The sequence below is a fragment of the Macrobrachium nipponense genome, chromosome 11 (genome assembly GCF_015104395.2).
Source record: "Macrobrachium nipponense isolate FS-2020 chromosome 11, ASM1510439v2, whole genome shotgun sequence".
Taxonomy (NCBI): Eukaryota; Metazoa; Arthropoda; class Malacostraca; order Decapoda; family Palaemonidae; genus Macrobrachium; species Macrobrachium nipponense.
In genome coordinates, this window is record NC_061087.1 from 14,199,667 (window position 1) to 14,223,659 (window position 23,993).

General features: G+C 36.0%; 1 protein-coding gene across 4 annotated transcripts in view; it reads right to left on the reverse strand.

The window, feature by feature from the left end:
- LOC135226520 (sperm-associated antigen 5-like) overlaps positions 1-23,993 on the reverse strand; it is a 237,453-nt gene that overhangs the window by 9,399 nt on the left and 204,061 nt on the right. For 2 of the 4 annotated variants that reach the window (XM_064266272.1, XM_064266191.1), the window contains exons 2-13: positions 15,641-15,819; positions 12,813-14,410; positions 11,931-12,192; positions 10,979-11,103; positions 10,643-10,783; positions 10,216-10,313; positions 9,188-9,371; positions 8,772-8,984; positions 5,256-5,473; positions 2,774-2,960; positions 2,513-2,527; positions 1,411-1,593 (exon numbers count right to left, since the gene is read on the reverse strand). In XM_064266272.1, the coding sequence (XP_064122342.1) occupies positions 1,411-1,593; positions 2,513-2,527; positions 2,774-2,960; positions 5,256-5,473; positions 8,772-8,984; positions 9,188-9,371; positions 10,216-10,313; positions 10,643-10,783; positions 10,979-11,103; positions 11,931-12,192; positions 12,813-14,410; positions 15,641-15,791 (3,375 nt within the window). In that variant the 5' untranslated portion in view covers positions 15,792-15,819. The remainder of the gene's footprint in view (positions 1-1,410; positions 1,594-2,512; positions 2,528-2,773; positions 2,961-5,255; positions 5,474-8,771; positions 8,985-9,187; positions 9,372-10,215; positions 10,314-10,642; positions 10,784-10,978; positions 11,104-11,930; positions 12,193-12,812; positions 14,411-15,640; positions 15,820-23,993) is intronic. The other 2 variants (XM_064266402.1, XM_064266349.1) reach the window with 2 other exon arrangements.

The following is a 23,993-nucleotide window of genomic DNA, read 5'->3' on the forward strand; positions in this document are numbered from 1 at the left end:
ATTTTTCAAAGCTAGATACTTTTCTTTATAACTACAATAATTTCATCTTTTCACTTTAACTTTTTTTTTGCTGTTTAACTTCTTGAACATACTGCAATAAAAGTAAAAATATTCAGCTTTAGAGTGACATGAAAACCAGTATATTTAGGATGAACATAACTTGATTAGATAGCAATCAATTGTATTGCTAAGGAGTTTGCTGGTACAGCATAAAAGCTTGCGTATCTTTTCCTACGATTTACTGATGCACTAGTTATACTGTGTATATTATATTTTCTATTCAGTATCTATTAATTTTATTAAAATTGAAGTACTGAATCACATAATTTTATAACAATCCTTTAGAGTTGTCATTCAAATATCACAAAAAGGTTTGCATATTTTCCTTTATGCTCTAATGCATAATCTCTACAATATTTATTTGTACTTATTTGCTTTATTATAATGTACTGTCAGTATTACATATGTAATTCTATAACAATCACTGTTTTTCTGTGAGGGAAACATTTATACCACATTTACAAGCATAAAAACACACGCACACACCCGCAGACAATGATTCTCACCTGCACACAGCCCTAACACCTTTGCAGCCAAAAGCTTTAGACCTATGGGTAAAAAAATCATACAAGTATTTGGGAATGTTCCTTTACTGGGCAGAAGAATCAACACTGACTCAAGTTACTTGTGCATTCACATTACAACTAACTCTTCTCTACTTTTAAACTTGTGAGCAGCATAATGCCCAGGGACTCATCTATAGCTGGCAACAGGGTGTGCCATAGTCTTTGCAAGCACAACATTTAATCCTTTTCAGTCTTTCTTCATTAATGATCTGATTCAGTACCCCTCTTAATCTTATCTCTTCAGAGCAGAACTAAAACAATATGGATTACATTATGACCCACAAAAATATTTATTTCACTTTCATACATGGGGCTTCTAACTTCTGCCATGTTTCAACATGCATCTACTTAATTATACAGTATTTATTTCTGTTGCTGATTTGATTATCTGTATGTGACAAAGCAAAAACTCTCCATCTTCCAGATTTTCATTTTATTAATGAAACTTCAATCTTCTAAAGTTAATGATAAGACTCATTTTCTTTTTTCTTTTTTTGATCAAAAGAAACTAAGAACTCTATAAATGTCCTTGTTAGGAGGTACGGTGGCTACGTAATCTACCAAACACAGGAAGGTAAGTTTTCTAGCATAAGTATTATTAAGTAATCCCAGTGTTTGATATATACTATGTATATACTTTTATACTTACATTACAACTACAAAATACAACAGCATAAATATCTGTGCTCTAAGATTAGTACCAATTAAATAATAAGGTTACATAAAATAAAACTTTCATAACACTAAGACAGTCTTTTGCCCGAGATATACAACAGTCTCCTACCTTATCATTAAGAGTACCAATTTCTTGCTGATGCACAGCCAAAGAGACATGGTTTGGGGGAACAGGGCCTTGAGCTGCTGAAAGGGATGCTAATGAAGTAGCCAACTGCTGCTCCTTCTCTGTATTTAAGGCTTCTAAGTGGCGCACAGTTGTTCCAAGTCTTTCAACTTCCTCTTCTAGTTTCTGAAAAAAAGTTCCAAAACATATGTATGGAATACATTCCCATTACAGTTTACTTTATTTCATACTTAAAAGTTTCAACAGTAAAGCAATATGCTAAAGCCTAATATACTACTAGAACTTGAATGACTTTCAAGAGTAAACTGTGATTACATTGTATACTACACTATAATACTGGATTCCAATATACCTTTGCTTCAACCTCTTTTCTAAACTTTCTTCTTATTTTGTAACATTTTTCAAAAAAAATAAACTGAATTGGTCTTCAATTATTGCAAATAGCATTAAAATTTACGAGGAAAATCCATACCTTAACAACAGGAATTATAACCGAAAATAAGTTTCTTTTAAATTTTCTCTTGAGCAATGTAAGTTTTTAAATACTTCTCTAATACATTTCACTAAACTCTCAATATAGAATTTTACTGATGCAGACAGTAGTTACTTGGCATACAGTCTCAATGTGGAGATGTTGATTAAGTATATTTAGAGTTAAGATATCGATTAGGCAGGAAATCTCTCAACAATTCTAAAGGCCACTCTTGAAAATCCACAACAACAAAGAAAATATACAATGATCACAATGCCATATTCAAAGCTTGGCTTTCAATTTATATTAACTGAACTGACTGACAATAACCCAAAGCAAGAATTTCTCATGGTCTCCTTTTAGGAAGCGAGAAACTTGAACAATGCCAGCTAATTCAACATACATACACTGATGACAGCCTCTTGGATCTAATCACAGTTATTTGCTTGTTTCCAATAATATGGAAAACTGCTAGAGTGCTACGTGCATAGGCATCTTTATTAAATGCAAAATAATTCAAGTGAAGAGTGCATGAACAGGGACCAATAGTATGACTAAATGTAATGCTTATCTACTCCTAATAATATTTTTCATAATTGTTACTATACTTACATCTACCCACACAGGCTGCCGGAAGCAAAAAGCCTGACCTTCAATGTCCGCTCTTAATTAGGCTAAGTCATACAAGAAATTCAGCTGATACTTTTATCATGAAAACATAAAAACACATTTAAAGTTGCTGAAGCTGAATTATGTATGTGCCCTAACATAATGAATCAATATCCATTTTCACATGCTCATATCCTGAACACGCAGAAATCAAATTATTCAAGTTTATTAACTACTATAAAGAACCACAACATAATGTTTTACCTTAACTTGAAGTTCATAATCTTCCTGGTAATACTTGTTCAGCTTCTGAGTAGTTAAATCTAGATCCCTAGAGACAACCATAAGCTCGCGCTTGGCCCTTGCTTCAGAGCGACTGAGATTCTCATAATCTGAATGTTGTTGATCAATGATAACCTGCTGAGATCTAATCTGACTGCAGAGACGATCGCTGGGGAAGAATATAAAAAATATTTTTCTGAAATGTTCAGGAGTTTAGCAGTATGAAAAATACAAGTACTGCATGAAGCAGTTTAACCTTTAATACAATGAACAGTACATATTGTTACAAAGTAATTAATTTATCTGAAGCTTTCCTTTTCTGCAGTTTCTGCTTCAATTACGAACTAATCCAGAACTTTATCTATACACACTCTTATTTAATTTTTAGGTTCTTTCTACTGGTCTCTGACCCATAAAGAGTACTACATGAGATAAATAGTTTTCAAGTTTCTAGCCTCCGTACCTCTCAGCAACTTCATAATGTGCAAGATGATTCTCAGCATTTAAGATGATTCTCAGCATTCTGAAGTTATACTTCTTCAAATTCCATAAGCATCCTTTGTAAGCGTCCACATTTCCACTGTTCATAATCTTTTCTTACTTCTCAATACCAGTTTCACACAGAATGTCACCAATAAAACAAAAATGTTCTACTTCCTATTAAACATGCCCATCAACATTCCTCCCACTATTTGATAAAAGCTATTCTAAAACATTTAAGATATCACAAATCACTTCATTACCATTTTGCTATCTTAAGAACGTCCTGTAACATTGGTCGTTATAATCATACATTTCTCGACAGCATCCACACGGGCACTTTCTTTTCAATCATGACAAGTTTGCTTTGGCATACAATGGTTATCAACATTCCCATTGTGATTCTAATATTGATATTTTCAACAATTGTACAACTTCTTCCTTTTCATTCTTTGGCAACCATTGAATCCCATGCTTATATTGAATCCAATGTAAATCCTTTATGCACTGCAATACTATACAGTATAGCTTACTGCACTAATGTCATGAAACAATAGGTTGTTCAAAGCTGATCCTTGATGGATACCTACATTTATCTTAGAGTCTTCCTCCTGTTATCTTCACTCTAGATTTTCTATTACAGCAATCACTAGCTGAAGCAGTAATGTCCTTCGTACTGTTTGTTTTGGGACTACAGTGTTTTAAATGTTAAATGCATTTTCCATGGCTGAAAGTTCAATCGACAATTGTAAATAAAAAATATCAATTCAACCTTTACTATAGCCTTTCCTTCCCACACTTTTATACTGTGCTTCAGCAATCTTACTTCATATTTTTCACACTTATATGCAACCCATTTTTCTTTTGTATGTATATATTACAAATGTAATCTTTTCTTTACACAATTCTTAGCCCCATCTTTTCATGTATTATTTTTTTCATAGCAGTATAATTAACTCTTAAAAGATTTTTTATAATAAAATCTTATGATTCCTAATGGTTCTGGGACATTATTATCATATATAATCTTCATAAAGGATTTCCTTCCCTCTTCAAATGTTATACTGCATCATATCAACACCCTCCAGTTCAATTTCATTCTCTTCACCAAACAGATTACATCATTCCATTAGTCCCATCTTTTAAACATCAATTTCTCCACCCAAATACTGATACAAAGGGTCCTTCATTCCTGTCAACATTGCTTCCAAAAATTTTCTTCCATCTTCTGTATCGATAATCTAATTCTATTCCCTCCAAACCTTCCATTTTACCTTTGCCGATTGCCTTTCCCTCTTTTCTTCCCTCCCTAGAGACCTCTTTCTTGCTTCCTCGCATTCTCTTTTTCTCTAGTGTGACTTCTGTACATCTTTGTATCTCCCCCACATACATATTATGTACTCCTTTCTGCATCCTTCACCAGGTGTCACATCATACACTACTTCAGCAACCTTTAGTAAACATACCTTCATGCAGCATTTTCTGCCCTCCACTTTTATAATCCTTTTTTGCACAATTTCATTATTTTCAATAAAATATAGGTAACCTTAGACCCATGCATGCTTATATCATTCACAGCTGTTTTATAACATTTAAATCCACACAGCCTCTTCCTTATCTACATTCACATGCTATCCCTAATTCAATCATTCATCTGCTGTCAGCATCATTTTGCTTTTGCAACTTCCCGTTTCTACTCTTGCTTCATATTCCCCTGTACCAATTCCCTCATCAAAGATGATGTTCCCAAACCATGGCTAGTAATAATGGTTATAATCTCACAAAACAGTATCTAGTATCTCCAAAGTAATCTCCTCAACACTTAATAAAACAATTCAGAGAAGGAAAGTGAAAGAAAGGATGTTGTAAAGAAACCAACGAGCAGCTTACCAATACATTTATGAAAATTAAATAAATTTCAGGTAAACCACTGAATAACAGTAACAATAAAGAAATAAACCCAGAACCTGCAGCCATTACTTACTTTTCGTCTTCTATCTCCCCTAAGCGGTTGTCTGTGTCATTCTTGAGTACACAGCAAACCTTGAGGAAACGAGTCAGTAGGATGTCAACCTCTGTTACTTGATCTGCTAGAGATACACTGTTGCTGGCAGATGGTGGAGATCCTAAAGTACTTTTGACTCCCTCAGGTTCCAGGTCAATACTTTCTGATCCCTCTGGCGAGTTTCTGCCTTCTGTTATCTGTGAGCATAAGCATTTGTTAGTTAACACAGTCTGTTGTTACAAAAATTATGCATTACTGTAATTCAAAGGAATTAAGTAACTGCACAGCATGCAGAAATGTTCATTCAAAATGAAATATGTGGCACTTTCATTAAGTAAAATCATAATGTATTAATTGAAGAAAAAAGTCTGGCAGTATGAACAACTGCTCCTAAAAAATCCACTACTTTTGTATATTGGGAATACACAAAACACCTTGTACATCTAGTTGTACTGGTAAAAATAGATTTACATGCATGAACATGGAGTAATCTAAGATATAAAAAAAAGCAATGGAAATAGTTATCTTTTCTACAATTAAGCAATTAAACAGCCTATATTATCAATATAAAAAAACTGATACATTACAGGTATCTTGAAAAAGATACTAAATTTAAATAGAAAAACAAGCATGCAAAAATTAAAGCACTTATGAAGTATCATCTTTGATAAAAATAAGATCAAGGTCAACTATATACGAGAAAACAAGACCAATCAACCAACAAAAAACCACTGAGAAAATGTTCCTGTTACATATATGCATGATCAACATAACCTAAAAAATAGTAAAACAACAATACTCAATAATGCATTCTGAAGCTATACCACAATTTTCAACAAGCGATATTAGTATAAGGACTAACCTAAGTTTATAAAAGAAATACAAAGGAATCAAAGAAAGTAGTTTTCAAGGAAAACACCCCCGCCCCCGTGAGGCTAAGAGACAAAAGAAAAGCCATGAGAAAAAAAAAAAAAGAATGGACAAAATTTTCATACAAATGCCCCCTACTTGAGAAAATAGAATAACCTGATAAAGATTAAACTTCTCAGCAAATAAAATTGTTAACATCATCATCAAGAATTGTAGAAGAACTGGTATGTAAGCAACATTAGTCTTTACAGTACAAAATCTCTGAATCACAGCATTCCAAAAATATAAAGCAAACCTTTGGAACAATCTGTGTATGAGAAAACGTGTACCTCAGTGTACCTTAAAGGAAAAAATCTTGACCATATGTTGAAATACACACTCCATTTCTTCTATTGATAATCCAATATTTTTTCTTTAGTAAGAACACATAAATTCAGTTACCTAGTCTCCCTAATAGTGATAAATAAAAAATTATATCTATGTTATCCCAGGATGAATCTTTAAAGCATAATGCTGTAGAAATATATGTAACAGCATAGTACTGAATGATTTTAAAAAATCTTTTTAATCCAGAAGCTATACTGAATTATTGGGTGATGCATCTCTCTGCAAACACTGGAATCCATTTACATGGTGGCTTAAAAAAATGTCATGGTAAAGTACATAAGTACAATGGATACCTGTTATCCCACACTGCAGTGACATTTACTTTTTGCAAAAAAGGTTCTGAGGCTGGGACTAACTGGTCTCCTCAACTTAAGGTGCAATATATTTTACTTTTTCAAAACTTTCATGTTTACACAATGCCAAAAACATGTGATACCCTGCTGAACTTTGCATAAAATCAAAGTTCCTTAGCAAGCAAGTTTTCTTGTTATTTTGATGGATGTACATATGACAACATCAAAACTGAAAAAACTATTCCAAAAGTATACATACTGTACGCAAATCTCACAATAACGTGCAAAGTCCGTAAATGCTACTGGTGTTTCTGTAATTTTACTGAAATTATAATAGTCAGATCCAGACTTTGCAAGACTGTTACTATTTTTTGAATGATTAACCAGGAAAAAATACAACTGGAACGACAATGTTTCCATTATGGGCATTATCTCTCAGATTCCGAAAGGAAGTTGCACCATCATGTTGTCAAAAAACATAAACTTATGGCAATGTGAGTGATGAAGGCCGCAAAACTATGGTTTAACGTCTGGGTACATTTTTTATTACTCTTTCAATAGTCAAAATGCATTTACAGATGCTTTTATTGATATAAGTACACTGCAGGAATATGATGCTGATAGGCAACTTACTTCAACAACTTTGATTAAGCTTTCAGACTATATTTAAATAAGTAATTGATTAGATCATTTGTGGTGCAACAAGAAGTTCCCCTTGACTTTCCAGTGAAGTGCCTGATATCAAGAGCAACTGGCTGGGGTGAGCTAGTCTTTCTGCCTAATGCAAATATCAATCATCTTGATTTCAAACATCTTTGGATCCAGTGTACTGCAAAAAAATAGTCACTGAACATCTCATCTCATGCGTAAGTTTGGAAAATCTAAACCAATAATATCCAGGGAAACCAACAATCTCCTGTCATTTCTTGTGGTTTCCTTTTAACATAAATTCAGTAATAAGAGAAAAAATAAAAGTTACATAAAACAGAAGAAATATATACAACAATACCAACAGAAGACCTTGAAACAGTGAACAGCAGTTTATTTCTCTCAAAAGGTAGTCCTCCTTTAAAACCCCATCACCAGAACAATCATTGTACTGTACTACTTACTTTGTACTTGAATACTAATAACTATCAAAAACCATCACCATAAATTTTAGTTTGATGTGGTAAATGCAATGTTTCACTTTTGTTTTCATTGTTTCATTGTTTTGATACTGAATCAAATATTGTTTTGTAACATGTTGCTCGGTCACTTGAACTTAGTTATTTCATGGTAACAAATGCAATAGTATTGAAGCCATCCTTTCATAACAATGATCAAATCATCAAAAGGATGTGCAAACTACTACTGTAATATGTAACAGATGATAATACTATTAGATTATGAAGTTCACTTTGAACAATATTTTCCATTTACAATAATTTTTGACAAAGTTGAGTAGATTAATGAGGAGGTGCTTGATAATTTTCAATACGTACTAATATTCCCACAATGCAGCTGATTGCATCCCACTAAACAGTACTACAATTTTTTTTTTGGGGGGGGGGGGTTATAACATTTTGACATTAGTTACAAATTTTTTTTACTTAATTATACAGTAGTTTCAATACTTTGATGAAGTAAAGAATTATCAAGATACTTGGGTTGCTCATATGAGAACTAGATGAAAATTTAAAACAGATGTTATCTTCATCACTATCATGGTTCATCATATAATCTACCTCATACTTTCATACTGTCCATTATTGGAGTGTTGTTTCTTCTTATATATACAGCTGACCTTCAGAAACTCGGTCAAGTAACAGCAACATCTCACTAACCAAAGCAACAACATAACATGCGAATACTATGGTGTTAAGGAAACCTAAAAGCAAATAGTCAAAAGCCTAGCCTTCTATTTCTTTCTTTATCTCTTTCTCTCCACAGAGTTAACCATCACCTGTTTACTAGTTCCATTACAGTGTGAAGTCCCACCAAGCTGATTCATCTTTTCTTTTGGACTGCCACGCATTGCATGTAAAAGGGCGGATATAAACGAGGCAGTTTTACGAGGGGAAGGCGTTCGTGCAGACACCTTGTAGGGAGATTTGCGTTCTGGCGTCCCATTTGTAGAGGAGGCACTGCTGTCTGATTCGGTTGGTGTAACTATCATCTAAACAATAAAAAAAGAAGGGTTCCTTTTCGTTCATGATAATACATGTTTTGTATAGCATGACCTGTAACTAAGATTATCATTCCTAAAAAGGGGATTCACATAAATGCAGGGTCAGGCAACAAGACAACTGACATAATACAATTTAATATAGCACATTCAACACGAAAATATACTTTAGTAAACAACAATGGCAATAATACCTCAAGATCAGACTCAGTAATTGAATAATCTTGAACAAGTTTGTCAATCAAAGTTTGCAGTCGTGAAGATAAGTTGGCAAGGGACACTGCAGCACCAGAGACTTCTGCTCCTTGACACACCATCATATCACGAGTACGAGACTGTATAGAACAAATCTCTGCTTGCAGAGCCATGCACTTATTCCTGTAAATAAATGAATATTTAAAAAAACAATCCACTTGACCACCAGAGAAGATATCGAATGTTACAACTTATGGAGGATAGCCTGATCTGACCAACTGAAGGAAAAAGTTTTAAATAATCGTGATTTTACGTAATCTGCTCTCCTCCATTCTTCTTGGGTTGTATGCCATCGATTCCTCTCCTTACCTTGCAGACACGCTATAGAAATTGCTACTTCAGGCAATATAAAACAAACCCTTTTCAATGCATAAAGGTCATTTACAATGGCTAACCATAACATGTCAGAAAAGAGGCTTGAATTTAAAACTGAAGTTTTACCTGCAACAATGAGCTCTGAAAAAAGGTGTTCCAATTAATTTAACTCAAAAGCAAAAGTTTTTGGGTGGTTTATCAGAAAGATGCCTTTCAGTTCACTTTAAAATGTTTCACTAATATTTCATATGAATCTTAACTGCCTTCTCCCAATTACTGTAGTGGTCCTAAAAGTTTATTTACATATTTTGTTATTTTTGTTTAACAAACAGAATATTTTATGATAAGCAAAAGCTGTCTAGTATGGTGCCTCTCCTAAAGTTATATAAGCTTTGAATGCATCAAAATCTTTCTAGTACTTTCTACTTACAAGTTCATTGAAAAGAAGTTCAAGCCATGATATAATTATGTATAACCATTATTAATTTAATGACTAGCACTTGGACAGCCAGTTTATGTACAAGAAATTATGTACTTGTGATGCCATTTTAAATCTACCCAGTTATATCAATGCCAACAAATGATCACAGATCAATTTTGTTTTGTGTGAAAATTTAAAATGAATACCAGTTTTTAAATTTCAAATACATACTTTCGTTCTTCAGCAAGGCGCACCATGTGTCTTGCTTCCTCATCCTTTTGTTTGTATTTAGCTGATAGCTGCTTGCATTCATCACGTAGCCTCGCAAGCTGAAAATATAACACAAGTTGTTAAATAGAGATTGGTCATTCAAATAAGTGCGTGGTTATAATTTTACAATATTTCGGTATCAAACTGCTGAATATAATACATTATTACCAGATCAAATTACTGGAAACACAACTGTATAACATAACAAATAAGAGTAATCCCAGTCTAATGACAAATGACAACATTATGAACACAACACTGATTAAATGGAAACATTTGCAATTTCATATCTGCTGTCTTCTGTCATGTCGCTTAAAAAGGGGAAAATAATAGCCAAACAGTGAAAATTCAGCTAAAACACACAGCTCAAGATCTCCAATGAACTTACTTCAGTCTCAGCTTCACGAAGGCATTCAGCAAGGGCGTTTTTTTCTTCTGCCATAAAATCTGATATTTCCCGTCCCTCGTTTTCCAAGTCTTGAACCTGCTGCAAGAGCGTCTTCTGGGCTGCAACGCTCTTGTCCAGGTCCTAAAAAGTAAAAACATATCTTAAGTCGTATAACATAAATATTTATTACTGAATTTATGTAACAACAATAAGGAGTCAGAAATGAGGTTGAACTGAATATGTTTGTTTGTTTGAGAGAGAGAGAGAGAGAGAGAGAGAGAGAGAGAGAGAGAGAGAGAGAGAGAGAAAATGGCAAAATGCACTGATATCTCTTACTCTTTTAATTTTTACAGCAAACTCCTCATACTGATTGAGTTTCTCTTGCATTTGGATGTGAACATTGGCTGAGTGATGCAACTGAGACTCCAACTCAATTAGACTATCACCACGGCTGTTGAATTCTGTGGAATGGGAGGAAATATTTCATTATTTCAGCATCAATAAATATACCATACAATAATAACTCAAGCCCTTCATACAGGTACTTATGAATATAGTGGCATGTAGGGTCAAAACTGATACTGCAGTCTAATTCATAAACTATGTAATAATAATAATAAAAAAAAAAACAGTTCCACAGCACAGTGGAAGATTACTAGTTATATTTTGTAATGCTTTCTGTGAAAAACATCTTCACATAAAACTGGAAGTTTTCAAATGTCTTATATAAATTGAATATAAAACACGTACGTAGTAGTTACACTTCTCAACTGCAGTGAGAGAGATAAGACAGTGTATCTTAAATATTCTCATAAAGTTACAAGTGACTTGATCCCAAAAAGAGAAATAAATCTTAAAACCTTTATGTAAAGATTGAGAATGAGGAAATCGGCAAAAAGTGGAAATGTTAGTCCGAGCTTTCTACAACAAAAACTTTCTTATCCAACACTACAAGAGGAAAAGAATGATCTGTGCCCAAGACGTTATTAATGGTTCTCCTTGGCAAGCTTTTGTCTTCCACCTATACTGCTTTCTTCCTTGTACTTTTCAAGGGTTCTCTAGTCTTTTTCAATGTGTCTATCGTTTTGCAATAATTTTCACCTTTCATTTAAAAACAAATCCCTCATGGCAGCTCTGGTGCTGTGTTTAGGTTAAACTGTTTAGAATAAGCTTAACAGAGCACATACAATACTACACGAAATCAACATTAATTATGGGCTTACACATAACCAAATAATGAATATATCAGTGCATGAAACATCTACAAAATAGCTGTAAATATCCTAACCATGTTCAACTCCTTCCATTGATGCAAGCATTTCTTTGACACGCTGGGATGTCCTGTCAAGTTCACCTTGAACTTCTTCCTTTTCCATTTTTTCTTCTTGTAAAGACATCCTCAGTGACTCCACTTCACTCTGGAGCTTTTCCATTTCTTCTAAACGAGCACGAGCTCGAGCGTGCTCTGTCTGTAAGCGTGTATGCTCTTCTGTTAGACGACGAACATGCTCGGGTAGTTCTCCTTCACCTAACCGCCAAGCCAATTCAACCTGAGTGTAAAATTAAACATTGTTAAAATGAACCATATAAACTAGTAAAACTTTATGAGAAAGGCTTGCAATCTAACCTTTTTTTCCCCTTCAAAATTACAACAAAAGTTTATGTCCGTAGTTCTGTTTCTCTCAACAAAATTATAGTTGTGGAAATACATGTGCGTGGGTCTTCGGCTTTGCAGGCCTTCTGTTCAGCGCTATCTATGGACTGATTTTACAGGACAACATACACTCAGATCGTCTGAAGTGCAACTCTATACGTAGTATCATGATTCAGTACTCAATTGGTGACAGTATACATAATGCAGTGTATACTGAATTGACTTGAATGCTTCAAAAACAACTCTAAAAAAATAAATGGGAATAAACACAGTACTGAACAATATATCAAAATTCCCCAAATTTCCCCCTACAGGAGTTCTGTAATTTACACATTTTTTTATATAAATATCTAGTACAAAAATTAACCTTATTCCTAGTGGAATGCCATTTAAATTTGTCATACAGAAATTCAGCAATCTAAAAATAAAGTCATGTGGAAGTACTTTAATAATTGCAACAAATAATTACATACCCTGCAATAATTTACTCTACAGAAAACAATGTGTATATCATACCTGCACTTCAACATGCTGTCTGTCTTTCCGTTCCTTTGGCGGTTCTACTTCACTAATGAATGTAACATGGGGCTTTGTATATTGAGAGCCATCATCATTATTTGAGGAATTCTGACGAGATAGAGCTCTCATTGCTGAGCTGACATCATTCCCAGTAAGGGAAGTCTGAACAGCTGTCTCCAAGCAGATGATGGTTCTCTCTTTGCGGGTGGTCGAAGATGACGACCCTGGCACAGGTCTAGGCTCCCTGTGGGTACTTCGAGGGCTTCGAGCTCTTGAAAGACCTGTCAGTGCACTTGAAGGCAAACTTGACGTCATTACTGAATTCGTGCTCCGGCCCCTTGAGGATGAGGAGCTACTAGAAGATTCAGTTTTCCCAATAGATTTTGTTCGCCTTAGTGATACCTTTGCAGCCTCCTCTTCTGAGGCCATTTGTTCTCTCCATCGAGCACTCATTTCTCGAGCTTTGCGTCTTGGAAGAGTAGCATACATATCCAGAGTATGTTTAGTATCCTTTGATATACCATGGTCTCTCCCATCATCTTTGGCATCACCACTTTCTTTTGCTTTTCTACATCGGCCTAAAGTACCATACTTTTCAGCAACTTCCTCCTTTTCTGATTTAGGCTCCTTCTTTTTCCTTCCCAATGTGCCACTTTTGTCTGCTTCTGTTTTGGTATCTTTGGTCTCAACTTTCTTCTTTCGCAACAAGCTCGTACTGCGGCTTTCATCCGTGTGATCCTTATCGGTTAATTTGGTGCGTAAATGACTAGAGGATTTTTCGGCATCTTTTCTGGCTGTATCATGCAACCTTGAGCTCGATTTTCTTTCAGTCGATATCGTTGAACTACGTAGTGAGCTTCTAGGGATTTTCTTTTCTTCGCTTTTGGGTTTCTCTGAGGTACGAGGCGTTGTGCGCAAAGCAGGTGTTCTCGGCGTGCTGCCTCTACTGCTGTCACTCCGGGGTGAAGACACAGAAACTGTCTTGCGACGCCTCTCAGGAGTACGTGGGGTATCTGTAGAGGTCCTTGGAGAGCTACGGCCAGAACTGCGTGGAGAAGTAGGAGACGTCCTTGGGGGCGTTGTTCCAGACACGCGCGCCGCATCTCTATTACCAGGCCGAGGGGGAGGGGATGTTTTTGCTGGCATAGGACTACTACTGGTGGTAGATTCAGGAGAGGGTGTTTGTCGTATAATATTCACAGCAATAACTGTATCGAGAGTATCTGTTCGAGAGGATAGGGTGGCATCATCTAAAGAAGTATTTGAGATAACAGAAGAGGCGAGCGAAGTATGGCTGAGTGAGCCAGGTCCACTCGAGAGAATCATACTCGCTTCCTCTAATGCTTCTGCCTCGACTTCTTCTTTCACAGCATCCAAAGGAAGACGAAGGCTTTCGTCATGGTAGGTAATCACAAGGTTGGTGGTGGGTATTGGGGTAGGGCTTGTAGGGGAATGCAAATCCGGTGTTGTGCCATCACACGGTGACACCTGATCAAATGGTGCCAATATTTCCTGAAGGGACTTTGGACGTTCACGGAAGTCCTCATTCTTCTCATTTCCATTACTCACTAATACGGTTTCTTCTTCTTCTTCACCTGAAATGAGAAATAATTTCCTTTGAACTTACAAACTTGCAGTATACGTATAGGGTAATGCTGCACACGCTACCAAGTCATCATTATCATTAGCAGGTGGAATCTCTCACTCTTCATTCTTTAAATTCCAACACAAATGTAGCAACATGATATGTTATATTAACAAACAATTCTGAATACTGTACTTTCTTTTTCAAAACATACAGTACAAGAAAATCGGCAACATACAAATTAAATAATCATACGCATGACATAAATTCATTTTCCCAGAACCTGTTACTGCAAATACCCTGCGACAAACTAGTACGTAGTTACGTTATGCAGTAAAGCAAAAAAGACTTAAGATCATATTTACTGCTTATCAAAGAGTTTTAAACAATAATTTAAAGCATATATGTCATTACAAACTCACAATATACTATACCATGCTGCATAAATACTTCAGGAATATGTGCCTAAGACCATCAAGCCTTCTCTGGCATATACTGTCTGAATAATGCTGTGCTATAAAAATACACTCCAGCTCCAACTTGAATTTTTAAGACATTTCATGATATCTGGCATTTACAAAATACAATGACATAAGAAATTTGTTAATTAGCTTAGCATTCACTCCTATTTAACACTGTACCCTAACTAGATTCCATTTCAATGACTTTATGCACAAAACGTCAATCACAACTACCGCATGAGCTTATTCAGCCACCACTCCCACTAATGTACATGAGTGTATGCACGTGTACTAGCTTACTTAATATTGCACCTAACTGGACCAATTTCAATGAAATTGTGATAAAAAAAATTTAATTACAAATGATCACACGATCCTTTAAACAGCCACCATCTCCCACTTATGATGGGTAGGTGTGTGTGTGTGTGTGCGCAGGTGTTTATTTAATGGTTGTACCCAACTGAGTCAGATTTCGGTGAATTTTTGCAAAAAAAGTAAATAAAAAAAATACCGGGTAAGAGCTTATTTAATGGTGTACCCAACTGAATAAGATTTCAATCAATCTGTGCAAAAAAGTAAATAAAAAAATATCAGTAAGTGTTTATTTAACGGTGCACCCAACTGAGTCAGATTTCGATGACTTTGTACATAAAAAGTAAATAAAATATTATCACATGGAATCTCAAACAGATTCCTCATCCACAAGTGTGTGTGTGTGTGTGTGTGTGTGTGTGTGTGTGTGTGTGTGTGTGTCCCCCTTTCTTTTACCCTGAACTGACCTACGAAAACTTCAGACTCGGTGAGATCATCGAGAGCGGGCATGGAAGACGCAGGGGCGAGCCGGGCAAGGTTGTCTGCTGAGCGGGGTCGAAGCAGGTTGCCGCTGCCTCCTCCTCCCACTCCCAGGACCACAGTCTCCCCCAACATCATGGTCTCACTCGGCTGCTACACACATTATCTGAAATGAGACCAAAACAAATCATGTTGGAGGGCGCACTTTTTACATAAAAAGGATGCAAATGCGCGCGCATTCAGCAGCAATCAGAAGTTACAATTACACAAATTTTTAATAAAATATCAGCAGACTAACCTATTCCACAAATTCGATTACCAAAAAAAAAAAATATATATATATAGAACTGACATTTAACGACAATGAGCTGCGATGCATAATTCGATTATAATAAAACAAGAAATATTAACGTAACAATGTTGAATGACACTCTCCCAAATAACTGATCAAATAGGTACCTAATAAATGATATGAAAATGCTCAACTCACAAATCCAACGGCAATTAATGCCAAGCAAAATGTCTATCTGTTACCTAGGAAGATTGCCTGTCTGAGCTTATGACACAATAGCCTCTCACACTGTACTGTGGAAATACATAAGAAATCAACGGTAACACATACATATCAATAAATATCCCCATTCAAATCCCAACGGCCGAAAATGTAAGACTTCAGATGTATAAACTGTCAAAGGTAAAGGAAGCAAAGAGTTCTTGACATCTAAAAATGGAATGCTTCTATTTTGCTCTAAAAAGGGGGGCGATTCCTACGAAAAACTCCCACTTCCTGGTAAGGTAAGGGTGGAGTTGTTTCTGCTGGTGTCAAAAAAGCCCCCAGTCGGGATGCCAGTGACGTCATCAGCATCCCCCCGGGCGTTTCCTGTTGAGGGAGTGAGCTACACTGAGATGTTCTCTTTGAAAGAAACAGACAACGACGCAATCATTTTTTTTTTCCCACAAACACGCAACAACAGAATAGAATTCTCTTGTGGGAGAGACAACGGTGCAATACAGCTTCTTGAATAAATAAATAAACAGTAAATAGGAATTTCTGGACTTGATAAACAGCGGCGAACTAACATTCTTGACACATACAGAAAGTGAAGTCTCTTCGCAAACGACAAAATGTGTAATAAAATTTCCTGGACACGAACAGACAACGGCATGATGGAATTCGCTCGGTCAGAAACTGACGACGCAACAGAAATCTATAAGGAAGATGACAAGAGGAATTCTCCCGTCTGAAAAAAAAACAATGCAATTAATTCTTAACATTAATATATAAAAGCATAACGGAACTGTCATCGCCTTTATTAAAGAAGTAAATTGCAAAGCGCTGTGATTTCCTGGTCATACTTGTAAAGTATTGAATCTTTTAGAGAGAGACTTGGAAACATAGTTGAACGGCTTTATCAATGTAGTGTTAGGGAAACGATATATAACGTCTTTGTATATAATCAGATGTACGAGCATATAACAGAAAACGTGTTTTCTCATTAATATAAAAACAAACAAAAGTATATTATGGAACAAAGACAAAAAAAAAAAAAAAAAAAAAAAAAAACTTTAGATGGAATATCGAAACGACTGCAATTGGCCGTCAAATCTCCGGAATGATGAAATCTATATATAAGAGTAAAATATAAAATTGGATATCTATTGAATGCTTACAATACGCCTTTAAAACTTGCCTAAAGCTCGAGGGCTGCAATTTGGTATATTTGATGATTGGAGGGTGGATGATCAGCATACTAATTTGCAGCCCTCTAGCCTCAGTAGTTTTGAAGATCTGAGGGCGGACAGACAAAGCCGGCAAATTAGTTTTTCATTACGGACTGCTATAGAAACAAGAGCCCGTGCTGGCACAAAGCCAGCTAAATCATAACCAACCCAATTAGTTTTCTTTGATAGAAAACTGAAAAAAGCAATAAAATGTAGCAGTACATAATCCACAACAGAAAATTTACGATACACAAGTCACGACAGACGGGATTGGCCAGACATTTCCCTCACAACCTACTTTCGAAGTCCACTTTTCCACTTAAACGTCAAAATATTCAAGAGGTTCTTTCATTTCCATATAAATCGAAAAGTTAACTCGTATCAGTCCTCAATCCTTGACAAACTTCAGGCGACTGAGAATGAAGGCTCTTTTGATGTGTGAAGACATCGAGATACAGCGACGGCGTGAATGTTGCCTCTTGCTGTCGGATAAATGAAATTGAGGGAGTTTTCAAAGTTTTGCATCTCCAGTTCTCTTCAAGGAGATTCATTTACCATATATATATATATATATATATATATATATATATATATATATATATAATATATATATCTAAAAATCAAAATCATAAAAAAATGAACATCTCACCGATGTAATTAGTAAACTAAAACTATAATAAACATTTAAATGCAATTGTAACATAATTAAATAACGAAAACAGTAGAATAAACAACAGAAAGAAATATGAAGAGAAATAAGGGAAAACAAATGCACAAGCCCCCCCCCCCCCCCCCCCCCACACACACAAACCCCCCCCCCCCCCCCCCCCCCCCCCCCCCACACAACCCCCCCAACCTTAAATGAACGCCAAAGGCACAGGCCGAATCCACATATTACACCCGAGAGCATAGTGCATATCGGACCTGCATACAAGCAACGAATCAGGAAAATAAAAAAATATGGTTGCTAGGTGAGAATTCCTGGAACCTACCCAAGAAGGGACGGGCCAATGCAGACATTGGAAACGAAGGGACGAAATTCTCCCCCAAAATGAAGAGAGCCCAAGATAGGCCCTACCACGCCACTTCTCGAATTCGATGACGTATATATGAGATATAAAGCGCATGTGATATGAATCCCTAAGGGTAGCCATATTTAGCGCCGAGTGGAAAATGGTAGCAGATAATCAGTTTCGCTGAGGATGAGATATACGACACTTGAAGAAATTTTCATATATATATATTTATATATATATATATATAGATTATATATATATATATATATATATATATATATATCTAATATTATATATATATATATATGATGCTGCAAGTATTCGTTTATTCATCCTTTTTGAAACTGAATATCTGCTATCATTTTCTACTCAGCGCTAAATATGGCCACCCTTAGGGATTCATGTCATGAGGCTTTATCTCTTTTATATATATATATATATATATATATATATATATATATATATATATTATAGACACATACACACACATACATATATATATATATATATATATATATATGTATGTATGTATGTATGTATGTATGTGTGTGTGTGTATCGTCGGAAATAATGAATAAGAAGAATATTAATAACAATAAAACTCCACGATGAGTGTGAAGAGTTTATCACATGATATAACTGCCAACAAATAGTAAGTTACAAATAATTTAAAAAATTTACATACACAGGCCAATCACATTACAATTCGTGCATAATATTTCCCACGTATCCTACAATAACATCATCACCTAATTAAGTCATGGGAAACAAATCCCCATATCAGAACATCAGTGACATCGGCAATTAAATTCCTTCTAAAACGTATACAAAAACAAGTACGCAAAACTCAATGCAACAACACATGCGCAATAGCATGCAAAACCCGCTCTGTCTCTGTCTCTCTCCCTCTCCCTCTCGAGTGTTTACGTACGTATCGAAAGCCTATGAAATCGTACCATCACTAAGATAACCAGATTTCCCCCGTCTGTACGTCTGTCATCTCTTCTCTCTCTCTCTCTCTCTCTCTCTCTCTCTCTCTCTCTCTCTCTCCCTGATACCTAGTAAATCCCCACCATCTGTGGAAATTCATTATTCAGATCAAATCCGGGCTCTTCCGACAGTACCGAATTGGTCTCCCCTCCGCCCATCACCCAGAGCTGCATAACGCCAAAGGTACAAATGGTACATACTTCTAAATTATTGTATCAACAATGACAACTGTGTTTTATATGGTAAACAAAATTACTCTTATCATCATTATTCAGTAGATGAAACCTATTCATATGGAAGTAACCCACGGGGCCATTGACTTAAAATTCAAGCTTCCAAAGAATTTGGTGTTCACTAAGAAGAAGCAAGAGGAAGTAAAGGGAAATACAGAAAGAAGAGAAACCACTTATCAAAAAAAGAAGGAAAAACTATGATAAATAGATAAATACATACTACATAAATATATAAATAACCGCTATGTTAACAACAATGAGAATATTAAACATGTGTCTGACTTAATAAGATGAAGCGATGAGAAATCGGGAGGTAAACAATAATTTTAAAATAAATAGATATTGACTATCATTCATCCAGGAAGAAGGAGAATCTGCACACACACACACACACACTGAAGTCGTATTCTTTCAGTAACTTACTGAAACGCAGCATTTCCATTCTTGGTCCAAAGGGCTTCGGAGAGAGAGAGAGAGAGAGAGAGAGAGAGAGAGAGAGAGGGGGGGATGATACATTTCCACCCTTTTATGCTAATGAGCAACCGAATATGCATTTGGGCTCCATTGTTATTTTTAAATGCTCAGGAAAACACTTCTTTCTGATTTAATGTGGTTCTGTGTACATTTCACCGCTCGTGGTTTTGGGGATTAGTACATTAGCTATGATGTCAAGCAATGCAATGTGCTTAATACTATCTCTCTCTCTCTCTCTCTCTCTCTCTCTCTCTCTCTCTCTCTCTCTCTCTCTCTCTAAAACGTAACAAGGATAACTGATTAAGGACGTTTCTGTTATGGAGTTACGTCAGGGCTTCATGCTTACGGAATACAAAGAAAGACAAACTTCCTCAGTTTATTGGTGGATGGAGAGAGAAAAAAAAAAAAAAAAAACTTTAACCGAGAACCGGCAATTTCTTATAAACAGAGAGAGAGAGAGAGAGAGAGAGAGAGAGAGAGAGAGAGAGAGAGAGAGAGATTAAGCAAACTGCATTGCTTATCATCATGGCTAATGTAATCCTCAAGACCACGAGCGGTGAAATGTACACACCGAACTACATTAACTCACAGAAAAAAGTGTTTCCTAAGCATTTAAAAATAACAATGGAGCCAAAATGCATATTCGGTCGCTCATTAGCATAAAAGGGTGGAATTGTATTATGCACTTTGCTATTGAGAGAGAGAGAGAGAGAGAGAGAGAGAGAGAGAGAGAGAGAGAGAGAGAGAGAGAGAGGGATTGTTTAGGCCAAGTAAAATTCATATTTGTTATGAAATCGGTATTTGTTTCCATGCTTCATACCTTCAGTAAGATTGACTTATCAAAAGTTGTCTTCTAACTTGTTCTCTCTCTCTCTCTCTCTCTCTCTCTCTCTCTCTCTCTCTCTCTCTCTCTCTCTCTCTCTCTCTCTCTCCCCAATAGCTCCTTCTTATAATATCTTATTGTTTTCTGTACTTTGAGTTATAATAAACTACTTACGGATACTTGTAAATACATCTTCGTCAAGGAAACTCATTTCCTTCGCAAACATCCGTCCACTTACTAACACAGTTACACAGAGAGAGAGAGAGAGAGAGAGAGAGAGAGAGAGAGGAGAGAGAGAGAGAGAGAGAGAGACCTTACCTTACAGACCTTACATCTTGTTCGGGTTGCCCCAGGTCCCTCAGTGTGAGGCACCTCTAATGTCTACCAGAGTTGCTAGTACATCTTCCGGTATATTTTGCATCTTCCAATCTTGGATGGTCTGGGATGCAGTTTAGATATTTGTCGAGCTTATTCTTAAACACATCTACGCTCACTCCTGATATATTCCTCAGATGAGCTGGCAACGCATTGAATAGACGCTGCATTATCGATGCTGGTGCGTAGTGGATTAATGTTCTGTGTGCTTTCCTTATTTTTCCTGGTATAGTTTTGGGCACTATTAATCTACCTCTGCTTGCTCTTTCTGATATTTTTAGTTCCATGATATTTTCTGCTATACCTTCTATCTGTTTCCATGCCTGAATTATCATATAGCGTTCTCTTCTCCTTTCTAGACTATATAATTTTAAGAATTGTAGTCTTTCCCAGTAGTCAAGGTCTTTAACTTCTTCTATTCTAGCTGTAAAGGACCTTTGTACACTCTCTATTTGTGCAATATCCTTTGATAGTGTGGGTACCATATCATATTGCAATATTCAAGTGGACTACGAACATATGTTTTATAAAGCATAATCATGTGTTCAGCTTTTCTTGTTTTGAAGTGCCGTAACAACATTCCCATTTTTGCTTTACATTTTGCCAACAGAGTTGCTATTTGATCATTGCATAACATGTTCCTATTCATCATCACACCAAGGTCTTTAACTGCTTCCTTATTTGTGATTGTCTCATTATTAGGTCCCTTATATGCATATAGCTTTCTTTCTCTGTCTCCATAATTTATTGATTCAAATTTATCAGAGTTAAATACCATCCTATTTACCTCTGCCCAATCATATACTTTGTTAAGGTCTCTTTGTAGAGCGTTCCTATCTTCATCACAAGTAATTTCTCTACTTATTCTTGTGTCATCTGCGAAACTACTCACTACCGAATCCTTAACATTATTGTCTATGTCTTCAATCATAATAACAAACAGTATTGCAGCTAACACCGTACCTTGCGGCACACCGGATATTACCTTGGCTTCATCCGATTTCTCGTCGTTTGCAATAACTATCTGTTTTCTGTTGTGTAAAAATTCTTTTAACCATCTTCCTACTTTATCCACGATATTGTGTTTTCTAATTTTCTTCGCTAATATATTATGGTCTACTTTATCAAAAGCTTTTGCAAAGTCTAAATAAACCACATCTGTTTCATTTCCGCTTTTCATATTTTTGAATATGTTCTCACGGTGGACTAACAGTTGGGTTTGTGTACTTTTTCCGGGTACGAAACCATGTTGTCCTTTATTAAGAGAGAGAGAGAGAGAGAGAGAGACATTGGAAGCACTCCAAAAACCGCTTGATCCTTTTAACACATAATTTCTTTTAGACAGTTTGAAGCATAATTCACAGCGCTTATCGCACCTCTTCTGATCTCCCTCTACCTTGAGATTCAGAAATGTGATAACAGCTGAGAATCATGATTCACAGAATATATATATATATATATATATATATATATATATATATATATATATTATATATATATATATATATATATTATATGTGTGTGTGTATTAATAAATGCATCTGAAAACTAAGACAGCTAAATTTACGCACCGTTGGAAGCCATCCTGATGATGAAAATCTAATTATGAAAAGGAAAGTTTAGGTGTCCCAGCAAACACCGGAAGGCCGTGGCACAAATGCTAGGGAATAAGCCAGTGTTTGTAAGGGGCCCGCAATTATCGGTACCAAACAACAATCCATTACGAAATGAACGAATGTTCAACATCCCAGCTACCCCCAAAAAATATTCATTGAAACTTTGAAGATGACAGAGATTAAACAACAACGGAATAAAACCAAGAGAGAATCGTAAAACGACATAAACATTTGATAGGTTAGTTTTCGAAAACAACAGCGTTCTTTATCGTCCAATTCTCAGTAAGCAAGTCGATTCAGGCAGGATTGAACTGTGCGTGCGAAAGCAAACAAAATTTTACGAAACGTCACAGCAAACGATGCATGAAAAATCAATGGCGAACGCCCCGTTGCAAAACGGACCCTCCCACTCCTCGTCGGCGAAATGAGACATGGCTAACGTTATCGAAAACCGAATGGGGGAAATGGTGATGCATAAGAGCACGAATTAACGCAAACCTCAATTTTCAACCCTCGTGTTCAGGCTTCCATTTATCTCATTTAGCGAGGAAGGGTCACGGGGTTGAGCCTCTTTCGAAAGTCAGGCGGTAATTCGAAGGGCTCCCTACACGACCTTTTCTTGAATGTAATGATGCTGGATGGGATTTCGCCCGTTTTCCAATGACCTTATCAATGAATATCTAATGAAAGGCAGAGAAAAGAAAGTCTATTGCGCTATTCACAAAGGTTATAAAGGTTGAATGTTAATCTACGACTCACTGTGCATGATGATTCACATACCTAGACTCTGAACCCGTCATGCATTTATTTTCTTCTTCTTTTCGTCCCATTTTCTTTTACCTTACATATTTTTGTTAAAATAATGTATGAGTAAACAAACCAAATGAAGCCTTTACCATCCGAGGCAGTGCGAGTACCGACACATCCACCAATAGAGAGAGAGAGAGAGAGAGAGAGAGAGAGAGAGAGAGAGAGAGAGAGAGAGAGAGAGAGAGAGAGAGAAATTGTTGTTATTTATGATTAAGCTGACGTTATACCACCACGAGCTCTGTGTCACAGAACAGCCAGTAATGAGAGAGAGAGAGAGAGAGA